Source organism: Eptatretus burgeri, chromosome 5 (assembly GCF_056783735.1).
Source record: "Eptatretus burgeri isolate ZD-2024b chromosome 5, Ebu_testis_v1, whole genome shotgun sequence".
Classification (NCBI taxonomy): Eukaryota; Metazoa; Chordata; class Myxini; order Myxiniformes; family Myxinidae; genus Eptatretus; species Eptatretus burgeri.
In genome coordinates, this window is record NC_140965.1 from 54,873,958 (window position 1) to 54,887,937 (window position 13,980).

General features: G+C 40.9%; 1 protein-coding gene across 3 annotated transcripts in view; it reads right to left on the reverse strand.

Moving 5' to 3' along the window:
• Positions 1-846: 846 nt before the first annotated feature.
• Positions 847-13,980, reverse strand: part of LOC147026463 (neuron navigator 2-like) — a 181,943-nt gene continuing 168,809 nt past the window's right edge. For 2 of the 3 annotated variants that reach the window (XM_085881896.1, XM_085881893.1), the window contains 3 exons: positions 8,874-8,992; positions 4,909-5,094; positions 847-2,807 (listed from right to left, as the gene is read on the reverse strand). In XM_085881896.1, coding sequence (XP_085738022.1) covers positions 2,757-2,807; positions 4,909-5,094; positions 8,874-8,992 — 356 coding nt within the window. In that variant the 3' untranslated portion in view covers positions 847-2,756. The remainder of the gene's footprint in view (positions 2,808-4,908; positions 5,095-8,873; positions 8,993-13,980) is intronic. The other variant, XM_085881894.1, reaches the window with a different exon arrangement.

Consider the following 13,980-nt stretch of genomic DNA (forward strand, 5'->3'; position numbering starts at 1 on the left):
CTGATAGATGAGTACACAGAATGGCAGGACAGATTAGAGGTGTGCATGAGCACATGCCTATCAGCTGTCTATCCTGGGTTTGAATCCCGAACCAGCTATAAATTGTCACGCTGGTGTTTTGCATGCAGAGTAATGTATCAACGTATGCACCGTACATCGGAAGAACGTTTGCTTATCTGGAGGATCCCATCTGCCAGTATTGGTCATTGGTGGACAATAACGATCCCACATTATCTTCCGTGAAAAGAAGGAGAGTTATCAGCGGCAACCTTCAGTCAGTCGATCATCAGGCCTGACGGGTTGGTCAATGAAAGATTTGGAACAGATATTTTCCCCAGCTGACCCCACAAGAAGGTGGGAGTAATTGGAGCCATTAAATAAATAGTAGAAATATACAGAACGATTGCAAACAACTCCCAAGAAAATGCATTTTCAGTGAATGATAACCAGTGAAAACATTTGTATACATGGAGAGGCAGCTGAGGTGGTGGAAAAGCCAATAAATGCAGATCGTTTCTGGTCTACAATATCTCCTAAATAGAAGAGCTTGCAAAAGGTAGGCAGCTCAGATCTCTCACAAGCGAAGTTGACCCAATTTAATTAAAATGTATGCAACATGCAAAAAACAGGTAAGAATCAAAATGAAAGAAAGCTGTTATGTAAGGATCAAAATAAACAATAAGATTGCTTGAAATTCATGAGTTTGCTCACACTGCAAATGTAAAACTACGACAATGGGTGTATACATATATATATATATATATATATATATATATATATATATATATATATATATATATGTGTATGTGTATGTATGTACGTACACACACACACACACACACACACACACACACACACACACACACACACACACACACACAGTCTTTTTATTCTAAATTGCAGCTGGTGCAAGTGATGGATTTTTGCCTCCACATTAAAGCTCAAATTAAAAAAAAATTGTTCCATATTGTGCTCATAACTGCAACTGTGTAGAAAATGTAAAAGCTAACTTTTGCCCTTTTTTTCCAATCCATTATGGATAAAAATTACAATGATGTGCTGGAACGATCTGCTTATGAAGTATGCAAATATGGCGCCCCACTTACCCTCGTAAAAGCTGTTCCCCTTTCTTCCGATCTCTTTCCAACCTCAGTCCTTTCTCTCAACTCCTCCCATATTCCCCCATATCCATCCAGCCAGCCTTGTCTGTTGACAGCTTCATGTTAAGGGTCTCCTCTGGTTTTAATTATGGTATGTATTTTCCAAAAGTTTCACATTGACCATTTTCTCCTGCAATTGAAGTCAATTAAGGCAGAAACAGCACTGGCCATCGGTAATGTGGACGATTGCATACTCCCCCTTTTGGGTGGTGGTCCATGGTAATGCTTTGTGGGAGATCCCTTCCTTTTCTCAAATGTAATTTTTCTCGAAAAACCGCTCCCCCATCCCCCCCCACCCCCATCTCCACCTCCCCACTCTGGTGTGTACATAATAAACAGATGGACTCTTAGCTTCTGCAATACCTGCCTCTTTTGCAAGGATATATATGTTTTACTTACTGATAAATGTTTTAACTATTTAAGATGAAATCAATAAATCAAAATTGCTCAAAGTGGCTCTTCTGAATGTCAAGCAATAATACTGCCCAGTTGCCCACCTACTTTTATACCTCTCCAATCTATGAAGTGTTAATTGCACATGCTGGTCTATGGTAAACAGCTTACGTTTTACTGAAACACTGTTCCCAACTCGTGTGCTAAGCATTTCCAGAAGAATAGTGCAATTTCTTGCATGTTGTCAATGTCACCCTGTCATTTCCCTTACAAAGTCCCAATAATATCAGTGGATAATGCAATTAGAGTCATTATGAATCTAATGTAGAGTCCAAGCACACAGATGATGATGTCTCAGATGGGATGCAAAACTCACTCGGCAACAAAACAAATGGTAGAGAGAGAGCAAGAGAGAGAAGGAAAGAGGAGCTATTCCATAAGTGATCGATATAGATGCTACAACGAGACATTTTACAGGTTAAAAGATGCAGAATAACAATGAATGACTTTCCTGGTGACCTGACCCTGTTATATGACACCCTGTCACTCCCTTTACGATCATAGTTGCCAACCAGTACACACGTGCCAAAACTCAAACATCTTCTTCAAGCACGTGACTACAATACACATCGATGAACGCAGAAGGATAAAAAGAATACTCCTGCACAAATGTGGGATTTGAACCAAAATCTTACGATGATCATGCACGGCTAATCAAGGGGTCTTACCTACCAATATACATTGCTTTTCCTTGAGAGAACCAAGAGCCAGTGAGTAAAACAGGTATGAATGCCTTAAAAGCAATTAAATCATAAATAATTTGATAGGGGAATACATTCTTTAAATTGGCCTCATTCCAATCATGGGAAATGCGACTCATTCACCTATACAAATGCACAGCAGGTCTTCATCACACACTCTTCCTCTCAAGATGATCCCTCCCTTCTTACAATCTGAGATGATCTCTCCATAAGATTTCATTTGTCTAACTGTCTTTTCTTTACTGTCCAAGCCTCATTCCCTGGATTCCCTTAAGCACGGCACCACTGCCTATTATATATTCCGTAATCATACATTACTTGATGTTTTTCTTGAGCCATAACTAAAATATACGAGAAGTAAAGCACCATATTGCCATTTTAATTAGACCTTATAGTATGGCTGGCTACACAGTTAATGTGATTCGTTTTGTTTTACGAATGCTTAACTCGGCGTGGGGTTGCCTGAATTTTTCAACCACAGAAGCATCTCTGTCTGCAAGACACAAACAAACAGCACAGGATGACTTTAAAGGCATTCCAAGCTTTTGCGATGAAAGCGATTTTAAATATATAACTGGAAAGCATCCCAAAATGCAAAGCCTGTCCGCGTCTGCTTTGTATTAGAACTAAACTCGACGAAAACAGATTAAAATTTTTTTTAACATATAATGTACTAATGAACATTCTCCATATTCTGAAAATAAAAGTTTGTTGAAAACTTGCTAACAAAATCTCAAATGGTAAAGTAGAAAGCATCTCAAAATGCAAGCGGACAAAATAAACATGGAAGCAATAAAAAAAAACCCTGGCCTGACTGCGCAGCGGAGGACGGGCTAATTTTTTCTGATATTATCACGTTCTGATAATAAAGGTTTGTTGAAAATTTGATGACAAAAGCTCAAATAATAAAAAATATATTATGGCCCGGATTCAGGCATGCACACACACGCACATACACACACACACGATTGCAAAACTCCGTCTCCCCCTGCAGCTTGGGATAAATTTGAGTTTACTTTCAAGAACTTTCACTGCAGTAGGTGGCCATTAAGCCCACACAATGGTTGCCAACCTATGGTTGTTTGTCCGTGCTCTATCCGTTTTAGATGCTGAGCATCAAGCAAGGAAGCAGCAGGTACCATTTTTATAGTCTTTGGTATGACTCGGCTGAGGTCAGGTTCAAACCACTGACCTTCAAGACTCAGCGTGAACACTAACTATTATGCCAGTGCCACTGAACTAGATAAGCCTGGTGTTGGCTTAGTGGTTAGGGTCGCGGCTTGGGATCCTAGGGTCCTGAGTTCAAGCCCTGTTGGCCACTGAATTAAAATACAGCAGGAGGTTGACTCAGCCTGTCATCCTTCCGAGGTCGGCAAAATGAGCACCAGTGTACTGGTAAGGGGGACACTGCATCAGCGGCATAGCCGCATCCTAACCAATGATGTAACCAGCAGCCACAGGCTGCACTCGATAGAGAGAGAGACTGAACTAGATATGTGCGATCACAAAGTGATCGCCAAGGGTAAGCCTCCCCTGGCTTATCCTTGGTGATTACCCACGACTTACCCTTGGCCCACGATCCAATGGTGGCATATTTTGATCAGACCACCAATATAACCCTGACCTTCAACATTTAGGGAGAGAGTGTAAACTGCGTAAATGTGTCCTATCTACAATCTATCCAAAAAAAATCAACATCATGAAAATCAGAGGAAAATTATTCAAGTTATGGTCAAAAAAGTGTTTTTGTGTTAATTAGGTCACAATCTGGAAAAAAAAAATATGTCAAGGAATCTTATCAAATATCAGGTGCACGACTTCAATGCAGGAACACTATTATGATGCAAGAACATCTTGGAAGACGAAGTGGTTTTTGAGATTCCGCACTGGCAAAAATACGCATTTTTTTTCGGTCCTTGATTTGACCTTGACCGAGTTATTTTTTCAGACCACCATTTGAGCATGGTCTTTATCTTGGAGGGGTATGATGTAACTTAAGTGTAAATGTGCCTTGCTCTGGGCTATCTCGAGAGGGCAATTTCGTTTTGATCGGACAAATCTTTGTCGAGTTTTGGTGAAAAATATTAAAATGTCTATAATTAGGTCATGACCTTAAAATTAGGTCAATGGCACAAATATTAAGTCAACCCCACATACTTTCGATTCACTTTGTGCAAAATTTCATTCCTAAAGTCCCAGCTGGCTACGAGATACACCTTGGATATTGATACAGTTCAGAAATTAGGAGTGGAAGAAGAATTTTTTTTTATTTTTCTGAGTGGTGGTTTCGTACTCCGAGGAGTCAAAGAAAATTAAAAATTGGGGATGCCAATTGTATAAACAAACCCTACAACAGCAAGAGAGGGGCTTATTTATAAAGCATACAACACTCGTTCTAATAATTAATCAAAGTCAAGTGCAGACAATGTTCATTCAAAATAAAAATTTAAAAAGACAAAGACTGCCTATATCCTTTTTCTGCAGCTAAAAATGTTTGGCTGTAATGAATTGCACCTGCTTAGCTTGGGCTGCAGTGGTCCAATGTATAGATATACTGAACAGCATACAGGAATAATGTGTTGCCTGGAATTTACCAGTGAATCATTTTTTGGTGAGGATGGACTACTGGGCATTGCCAGTGGGTTGACATTGTCATCACAGGCCGTTTCATCATCATGCTGCAGCCGCTGCCAGCCAGGTGTGCCCGGACCACTAGGCCATGGACAAGAATCAAGAAGCCATTGTGTTGGATCTTCCCAACTTGGCACCATGCTCTCCTGCTAAAGATAAAAGGATATAAGAATTGTGAAGCTGTGTGAGGGACTCCCGATTAATTAAGATGATCATCCAGAGATGTGCATCTAAGTAAGGTAACAGACCATAGCTGTAGTCTTGTAATAAATATTGCAGTGGCTTGGTGTAGTATGGCACCATAAAACTTTGGCATTGTGTGTTTGAGAATAGGTTAGTGTCACACCCAAAGAGGTGAAGCGGTGTTTATATTTGATGAGGAGGTCTTTTTTTCATCCAATTTTTTCTAACATTATGCCTGGGGTTGGCTTGATGGTTTGGGTGGTGGGCTTGGGATCCTAAAGTCCTGAGTTCAAATCCCACTTGGCTGTTGAAGTAATACAAGGTGTGGTTGACTCAGCCTGTCATCCTTCTGAGGTCGGCAAAATGAGTACCACCTTGCTGAGATGATTCAGCCATTTGAGTATCCTGTGTAAGAGTGGTGACCCATCCAGGATTGTGCCCAATAGCCCAAGAGGCTGCTTTGGCAGCACCAATGCTCTGTACAGAGTATGGTCCCAATGAATTTGGATTTGAATTTTCTAGCATTCTTATATGACCTCATGGGATTATTAAGTGATACAATTGTGAGGCGTTTGAGGAGAGATAGATGCAGGAAATATTGGAGTCTCTTAAAAAATACTCAATGAGAGATGAGATATGAGATGGGTTTCATTTAGTAATTAGTAATCTAAGTTTTTTTTACTGGTATGTCCTCCTTCATGGACCTAGTAATGTCTAACGTTCCATCCAATCGCTCTTGTTCCTCTTCTGCCACTATTGACTCTTCAGATGACTTTTTTTGCCAAGGCCCATATCTCTGGCTGTTGTCGGGCAGCAACCTCAATGGCACAGATTATGGCTGTTTGTACAGGCAAACTGGCAGGGACTTCAATCTGCGCTCTCACAAAAGGATTGGGCCACAATCTCCTCAACACCTGACATTGACTCCATGGAGAATACTTTCACAAAACTCTCATGCATCGGTTTATCCTATCCCTTTCTGCGACTTCCCTATCCATCCCCTTCCCTGGTACACTGAATCCTGTGGAGAGGTGGTTGCAGTCAATCAGCTTGCTTTCTCAGCATCGAAAGCTAGTTTTCTCAAGCATGTGTCCATCCTGAGGCAAGCCAGAAAACCATCTTGAAAATCTCAAGACTGAACTCTCCAACCAGTCTCCTTCCCCCAAGTCGTGGTGGTGCCTTGACAAATCTGTTTCTCATTTATGCTCCCTCTCCATTGTGCCCCTCACCTCAAACGGCACTTCTGCAGACTCTGCCAGAGATAAGGCAGAATGTATAAACTTTGTCTTTGCCTCCAAATCTCATGGCCCCAACCCATCCCGTTGTGTCACTATCTTATGCCAACATACCCACTGTCAACTGGACTCTGTGTCCTTCTCACCTGAGAAGGTAGGGAAAGTTATGTCCAGACTTGACCCTCCTTCGGCGGTGGACCCAGATGACATCAGTGCCCATCGTCCCAAATCCTGCTCTGCCGTTCATGCTCCCACTCTGTCTGACATATTCAATCTGTCCTCATTTTGATACCTTCCCTCTACATGGAAGTCAGCAAACATCACTCCCATCCACAAGGGTGAAAAAACATATCCTACCAACTCTCAGCCAGTGAGCTTGATTCCAATTACAAGCAAACTCATGAAATCCATCATTGCTTTGATTGTCAAACATTTTCTTGTTTTCAAACAGTCTGATCTCTGACCATCAGTGTGGATTCAGTCCTGGTCGCTCAACTCTGGACATGCTTCTCTTCCTCTCTCAGCAATGGTTTGAGGCCTTTAATCTCAAACAAGAGGTTAAGACCATATCTCTGGACAAGTTTGGCATTCGATACAATCTGGAATCCTGCTTTGCTTACTGAGCTCTCTGCCTGTGGCATAGAAAGCCGCCTTCATTCCTGGATTTCTGAATTTGCCCACTCTCGCAGACAATGTGTTTCCACAATGCAACCTCTCCTCCCCTCTCTAAGTGGCAGTGTTTTAGGTCCAGTCATTGTTCCTCACCATATCAATATCCTCTCCGATGTTCTGGAAAACCCTCTCTCCATTCTTGCAAATGATTCCACATTGTGTCATACAGTACACCATCCTCTGTTAGGCATACAGCAGCTGTGTCTTTCTCTGCTGATCTAGAAATAATTAGACTCTGGTCTGATAAATGGAACATGTCCTTCAATGCTGGAAAATATCATAGTCTAACACCATCACTCTGGAATGATCATCAAACCAACCCTCCGATCTACATCCTTATTCATCCATTGGAAGAGGTTTAGTCTTTTGAACTTCTAGGCTACACCATTGGCCATGAGCATTCCTGGGCCGACTACATAGCAAAGCTGACATCCAATGCCAGCCACAGACTGAACAATCCTCCATCGAGCCGAGTCTTTCCTTGGAAAATCAGAGCTACTCAAAGTCTACAAGGCCGTTGTCCATAGCTCAATGGAGTACTGCTCTCCACTATTGGCCAGCATCCTAGCATCACATCTGTCTTTCCTAGATTCTATGAAACTTCAAGCTCTCAAAATTATTTGAACCTCCCATGATGAGGCTGAAGCACAAGGTATGTTGCTGCCGCATCACAAGCAGGTGGGTGGTTGCTCTGTTTTTTACTGTCTGTCTGTTCTCGAACACTGATCCCTCTGCTCTCTTAGTCCAACCATCCCCAGACACTCCAGGATGCACAGTTTCTTCCAGTAACTACCTTCTGGTTGAAACTTCCAAAATTCAGGCTGACTACACACCTCAACTCTTTTTTTTTTAATTTTATTTCTCCCGTCTATGTAACTATCTTCCAGAGGTTATTTTGTCTAATTCTTATGTCCCTGACATCGAGAAACCACCATCTCTTTTACATAATAATGACCCATTATTTTTATTACACCATTAACCTTTCCTAACCCAACCATCTTACTTGCTAGTTTCAGTTTCCTCCCTTCCTCTTTTCCTGTTCATTCACCTCATTGATGTTTGTCGCACTCTGACTTCTACCTTGCTCTTCCATGAGCCTCGTTCCTTTGAAAAAGAAAACAAAAAGAAGAAAAGAGCAGGTATGAGTGGGGAGAAGAGAATGAATAGAAGAGAAAAACTGAAAGGAAACTTTCACATCGCAGACAAGTCGTTGTGTTGGTCTCTCTTTCTTCCACTGCCTCCTTCCTGGTCTTGCATCCGATGCTCTGCCACTGCCCACTGCCCCCCCCCTCCTAAATTTCTGCAGGTTCCACTCAATCTGCCAGTAATCCCTTTCTGGTGAAACTCCCAATTTCCAGAATCACTGCTCACCTACACTCATTTGTTCCTCTTTTATTTTTTTCCAACCTGTGGAACCCACTTCAGTCTCTTCAATGTCATTCTTCCCTCCAGTGCTTCAAGACAACTCTTCTCCACCATCTTAGATCATCCCCCATCCACACCCATGAAATACCCCCAATAATCCTCCCCAAGACCACCTCTTCCAAGTTTCCATTTCCTCCTTCCACTGAACTGTGAATTGAGAATTTGTGGCTGCACCCATCTTGTTCACCCCTTCACCTCCTCCACCCCCATGTCCATCCTCTCTTTCTACTGCTCCTTTTGTTGTTACATCCTGAGCCATTCTGTGTTATAGGTCGTCCATGAGCCTCGACATTGTATTCAAAAAAGTTGGGAAATATAGACACATATGGGAAACAAATTAAAACTTAGCCATAGATGTGATAAACAGTCAGAGCAGAAATCGATATGGAGTAAAACATTTTCATCAGGCTCACCTGCTTCCCAGTGCAAACAGCTCCACGTATAAATGGTGCCAGTGAATTATTCCAAAGCTGGCAAAACCATCCCCGTGAAGCAGTCACGTCCATTGGACAGCTCATGAAAACCTGTGGGCCTGTGCAAGACAAGAGAAATGTTTTATTTTTATCAAGGCAGTACTCCTTCACATGCAGTCATAAAGTTGCTTGTGTTTTTCGCAAAGCGTCAAGTTGCAGTTCTCAATCATTATCATATACTAGTAACTAGTGTATATATTATCTACCCCACATCACTTATGTTCCCAGTTTCCCACAATTTTGTCACAATTAATTATGGACACGGTGAAGCTGTCCGTCCGTCGGTCCGTTTGTGAAGTCGTCCGGGAAGCGGTTCCTGGAACTGTGCAACTCCGTATATGTTGATTAATTACGGCTTGTTTGAACGTCAGTTGCACACTGATTGCACATACAGTACATATGTCTATTAATTACGTACGATTGGAATGCACCTTTTCACTATTTAGACTGCTGAGAACCCTTCGACGTTTGAAGACCGAGCCAAAAGACCCAGATGTCCCAAATTAGCCCCAAATACCCAGAGGACCAAAAAGACCCAAAATACCCCGAGGACCCAAAAAACCCAGATGATCCCAAAAGACCCAAAGACCCCGAAGACCCAGAGGACCAAAAAGACCCAAAATACTCAGATGACCCAAAAGACCCAAAAGATCCTGAGCACCCCAAAGACCCAAAATATCCAGTTGACCCCAAAGACCCTGAGGACCCAAAATACCCCGAGGACCCAAAGACCCAAAATACCCAGATGACCCCAAAGACCCCAAGGACCCAAGGATTCAAAAGTCCCAAAACACAGATGACCCAAAAGACACAGAGGACACAAAAGACCCCAAGGACCAAAAACACCCTAAAGACCCAGAGGACCCAAAAGACCCAAAAGTCCCAGAGGACCTCAAAGTCCCTGAGGACTCACAAGAACCAAATAACCCCAAAGACCCCTTGAGACCCCTTTTACCTTTACGAACCCTTTTGACACTTTAGACACCTTTAAATCCCTTCACTGTTTATACCTTTTATACACTTTCGGCCTTTACAGCCCTTAAAGTCCCTTTAGACCCCTTAGACCTTCACACTATTTAGACGCTTTACACCCTTCGGACAGATTAGACAGCTTTAAACCACTTGGATCTTTTTAGATCACAAATAAATTACAAACAAATATAATATCACCAATATAACAAATAAATTTGTCCAAAAGAAATGTTTGTGTTATGATTTATGTCAATAATGACAACACAGCAAATCTGTAATGTAGATCTCTGTAACGACGTGTGGAGAGGTGAGCACAGGGGCCGATCCACACTCGTATATATCTGTATGTATAAAATCGCTGCCTGTCTGTCAGTCCATTTGGGGAGGGGGTTATAAGTTCAGGGAGTGGTTTCCCCCATTCCGAGAGGGGCTTCAAAATTCAAATCACCACCATTTTGTTTTCTCAATGGAGCCTCTTTTGTGAGACTCGCACTTTCTTCGACTCACTCTAATTCGATATCTGATTTCATGTTTTGTAGTTGGTAATATGGTTTCAGTTTCGGTTACAAAAAACGGGACGAAAATCCGCGTTTTTCGACAAAAAATGCATTTTATGTTAATTAAGGCCTGTAATATAAAATCCATTCAGACTCCCTCATGGCTATATATTAACTATAATTCACCATCCGATTTCATTTTTTTGTAGACGTTAATATTGTTCAAGTTTCATTTGCAGCAAAATGTGAGAAAATCGGACAAATGTTGGCATTTTTAGACAAAACTGCATTCTAATAGCCGTTTTGAATGTGTGGGTCGGACGCAATGTGGGGAGTGGGAGTTATCATATTTACCTTTAGAAGAAACAACAGTACATTTTGATTACAACTGATGCAAAGAAAACAAAGCAATGCATGTTTCATTCACAGCGATCACAGCAGCGGTCTATAATGCACCACCCAGAGAAGGTACGTTTTCATAATACAGATGAAAGGAAATCGTGAGGACTTTCATCAAAAAAGCTTTTGGTTTTCGCCCAAGATTTCAAAGCTGAATCGTGTGCAAGCAAAGGATTTATAAACAAACTGTACTTAACGTGTGCTTGTCATGGAATTCACATTATGTGAAATACATAAACATTACAAGGAAAATTCCAGAGCTAGATATTTTTAGTTCATATTTTAAAAGTTATGCACACATACACTTTGAAGGTTATTTTAAATTTCTAATTAAAAAAAAAGTCTTTTGAATGCTGTACACTAACAAAAAGAGTAATTTCGGTTTTTGCCAGACCAAAAGGTGCCATGCCCATATACACTGCCCACAATACTTTTTCCCAGGGACTTTTACATTTGAGCTGTATTCTTTCGATAGTCGTCACAATAAAATGTTTTATTCTTTAGACGTAGTCACAAGAAAAAGTTGAAAGTCTTAGGTACTCTTTGATCCCAGAGTCACACAAGCATAAAGCTCTTGTGTGAAGCAGGATGACATCGACATGATGACATCACACGTCTTAAGCAGAGTAAAAGTAAAGTATTATTCAAATAATCATTTGCATTGCATTTGTTATTTTATGGCTTGCCAGGATAGCTGAGACTCTGAAAGGACTGCACATTCGGCTTTGAGCTACCTTGCTAGGGTTGGAATGCCACCCCAATGACAAGCCTGACATTTGGCATGCACGGCAAGGCATCAATCAGAGGGACATTAAACCGGAGGACGCGACGCGCTACATTTGGAACTGCCATTTACAAAATTAATAAAAGAATTGGGGAACAGGATGAAACAGCTGATGAACGTCTTCACAGACTTGCACAGGATGCAGCAATAAAAATAATGAGGCAGAGGAATGAGACGGCTCATCAACTTCAGCACAGACGTGCAGAGAATCCATAATGAATCGGACGAAGTATCTGATAATATTGTCCAAGAGCATAATTGCGATCCTATGACCTCACCATGCATTTACAGTGGTGTGAAACATTTCACAAATTAATCAACGGGAAAAGGGGATGGATTAACACCGTGTTGCTCCAAGAGGAAAGTCCAATTATCTCCATTATTTGCCACATCTGCTCGACTGCAAGAACTTTATCAAGGTAATGATGGAAAATTTCGCAACTTCCGAGCCAACATCCGAGGTTGCATTTCAGCTTTGCTCCAAACACAGTCATTTCAAATATATGGGATTTATAAGCAAACTGTATTTTACATGTGCATGGACATGTATTCACATATTATATGAAGTTAATAAATCATATACATTACATCATTTCTGGATCTGATGAATTATCAGTACCCATTTTGGAAGACTGTGTACAGCATCAAATTCAAGATGTCCAAATGTCACACGGGTCTATGCCCATGGGGGCCCCACTAATATATCGATATACTAATAAATGTAAATGTGTGTGTGTGTGTGTGTGTGTGTGTGTGTGTGTGTGTGTGTGTGTGTGTGTGCGTGTGTGTGTGTGTGTGTGTGTGTGTGTGTGTCAGTATGTCTTCTCCAAAACTCCAAAATCATGAAACCCAGCTGCCTGAAACTTTGCATGCATACTAAGAAAAAAACAAGGAAGTGCATGAGTGAAAATTGTCTATTTGGGTTAATTAAAATACCCCTTTTGAAGATAATTAACGACCTTCTTTGATTATATCCTTTAGCAGGTGCATCCTCGGTCACCGCTCTATATGGGGTCTTCCTATGGCGAATCCTAGGTAACTTCGCTGGGGTGTGAAGCCACCATGTTTTTTGGCCTGCTCAACCATGCCTTGACTTGGAGCAGGCCACAATGATTTCTTTCAATAAAGTTTTTTTTATCACTTTCCTCACTCATTATCAAATGCCTGTTCATAATAGCTACAAATCGCTGTATACATTGCTTTTGTAAGTGCTATAGTTTTCGAATTAGGAGCTTGAAGCAATTTCATGCATTATATAAGATGATTTTCCACGATCTACTCTCATGGACTAATTAAAGTACATCATCGAAATATTATTTCGGTTTTGAGGATCGGATATTGTCCAGACTAAATAAGTGTCGAAATCTGTTGTAAAATCTGATAATTTAAAGAAATAACGAGTCTTATAACTAGGCCGATATACATACTTTCTTGAGGCTCAGTCACACCTTGACGTTTTAGCCAGCTTATGCCGATTTTTGGAAAATTTGTGTAAAATGCTGGTACACGTTGAATACGTTATGGGTACGTTTTGTATATGTTAAGACCACGCTGAAAAACACTGCCATAAGTGGTAGTACGCTGGCTTTAAACGTTGAACTTTTGGGTTTTCCTCAAATTTTTTCATGCTTGAAATTTTATGACGTATGCCAGCGTATGACACACACGTTCCGCTATGCTGGCCATAAGTTGTAGGCACGTTATGCGATCGTTGACACACATTGAAACACGTTACTTGTAAGTTACTCATAAGTCAAAACACGTCGAGGTAATGTTGAGCGTACCCGGAACTTATTTCTAACCTACGAGTAACGTTTTGTAAGCACGCTACACGAACGTTGTTCACACTTTGCAACATGTTACTTGAAAGTACTACTACTACTACTACTACTACCAACATCGACATCAGTAAATTCTCTCGAACTACTACTACTACTACTAATAACATCGACATCACTAAATTCTCTCGAATACTACTACTACCAACATCGACATCACTAAATTTTCTCGAAGTACTGCTACTACTACAAAAACATCGACATCACTAAATTCTCTCGAACTACTACTGCTACTACTACTGCCACTACTGCTAACATCGACATCACTAAATTCTCTCGAACTACTACTACTACTACTACTACTACTACTAACATCAACATCACTAAATTCTCTCGAACTACTACTACTAATACTACTACTACTACTAACATTGACAACACTAAATTCTCTCGAACTACTACTACTACCAACATCGACATCACTAAATTCTCTCGAACTACTACTACTGCTACTACTACTACTATGACTAACATCGACATCACTAAATTCTCTCGAACTACGACTACTACTACTACTACTACTAATAAAATCGACATCACTAAATTCTCTCAAACTA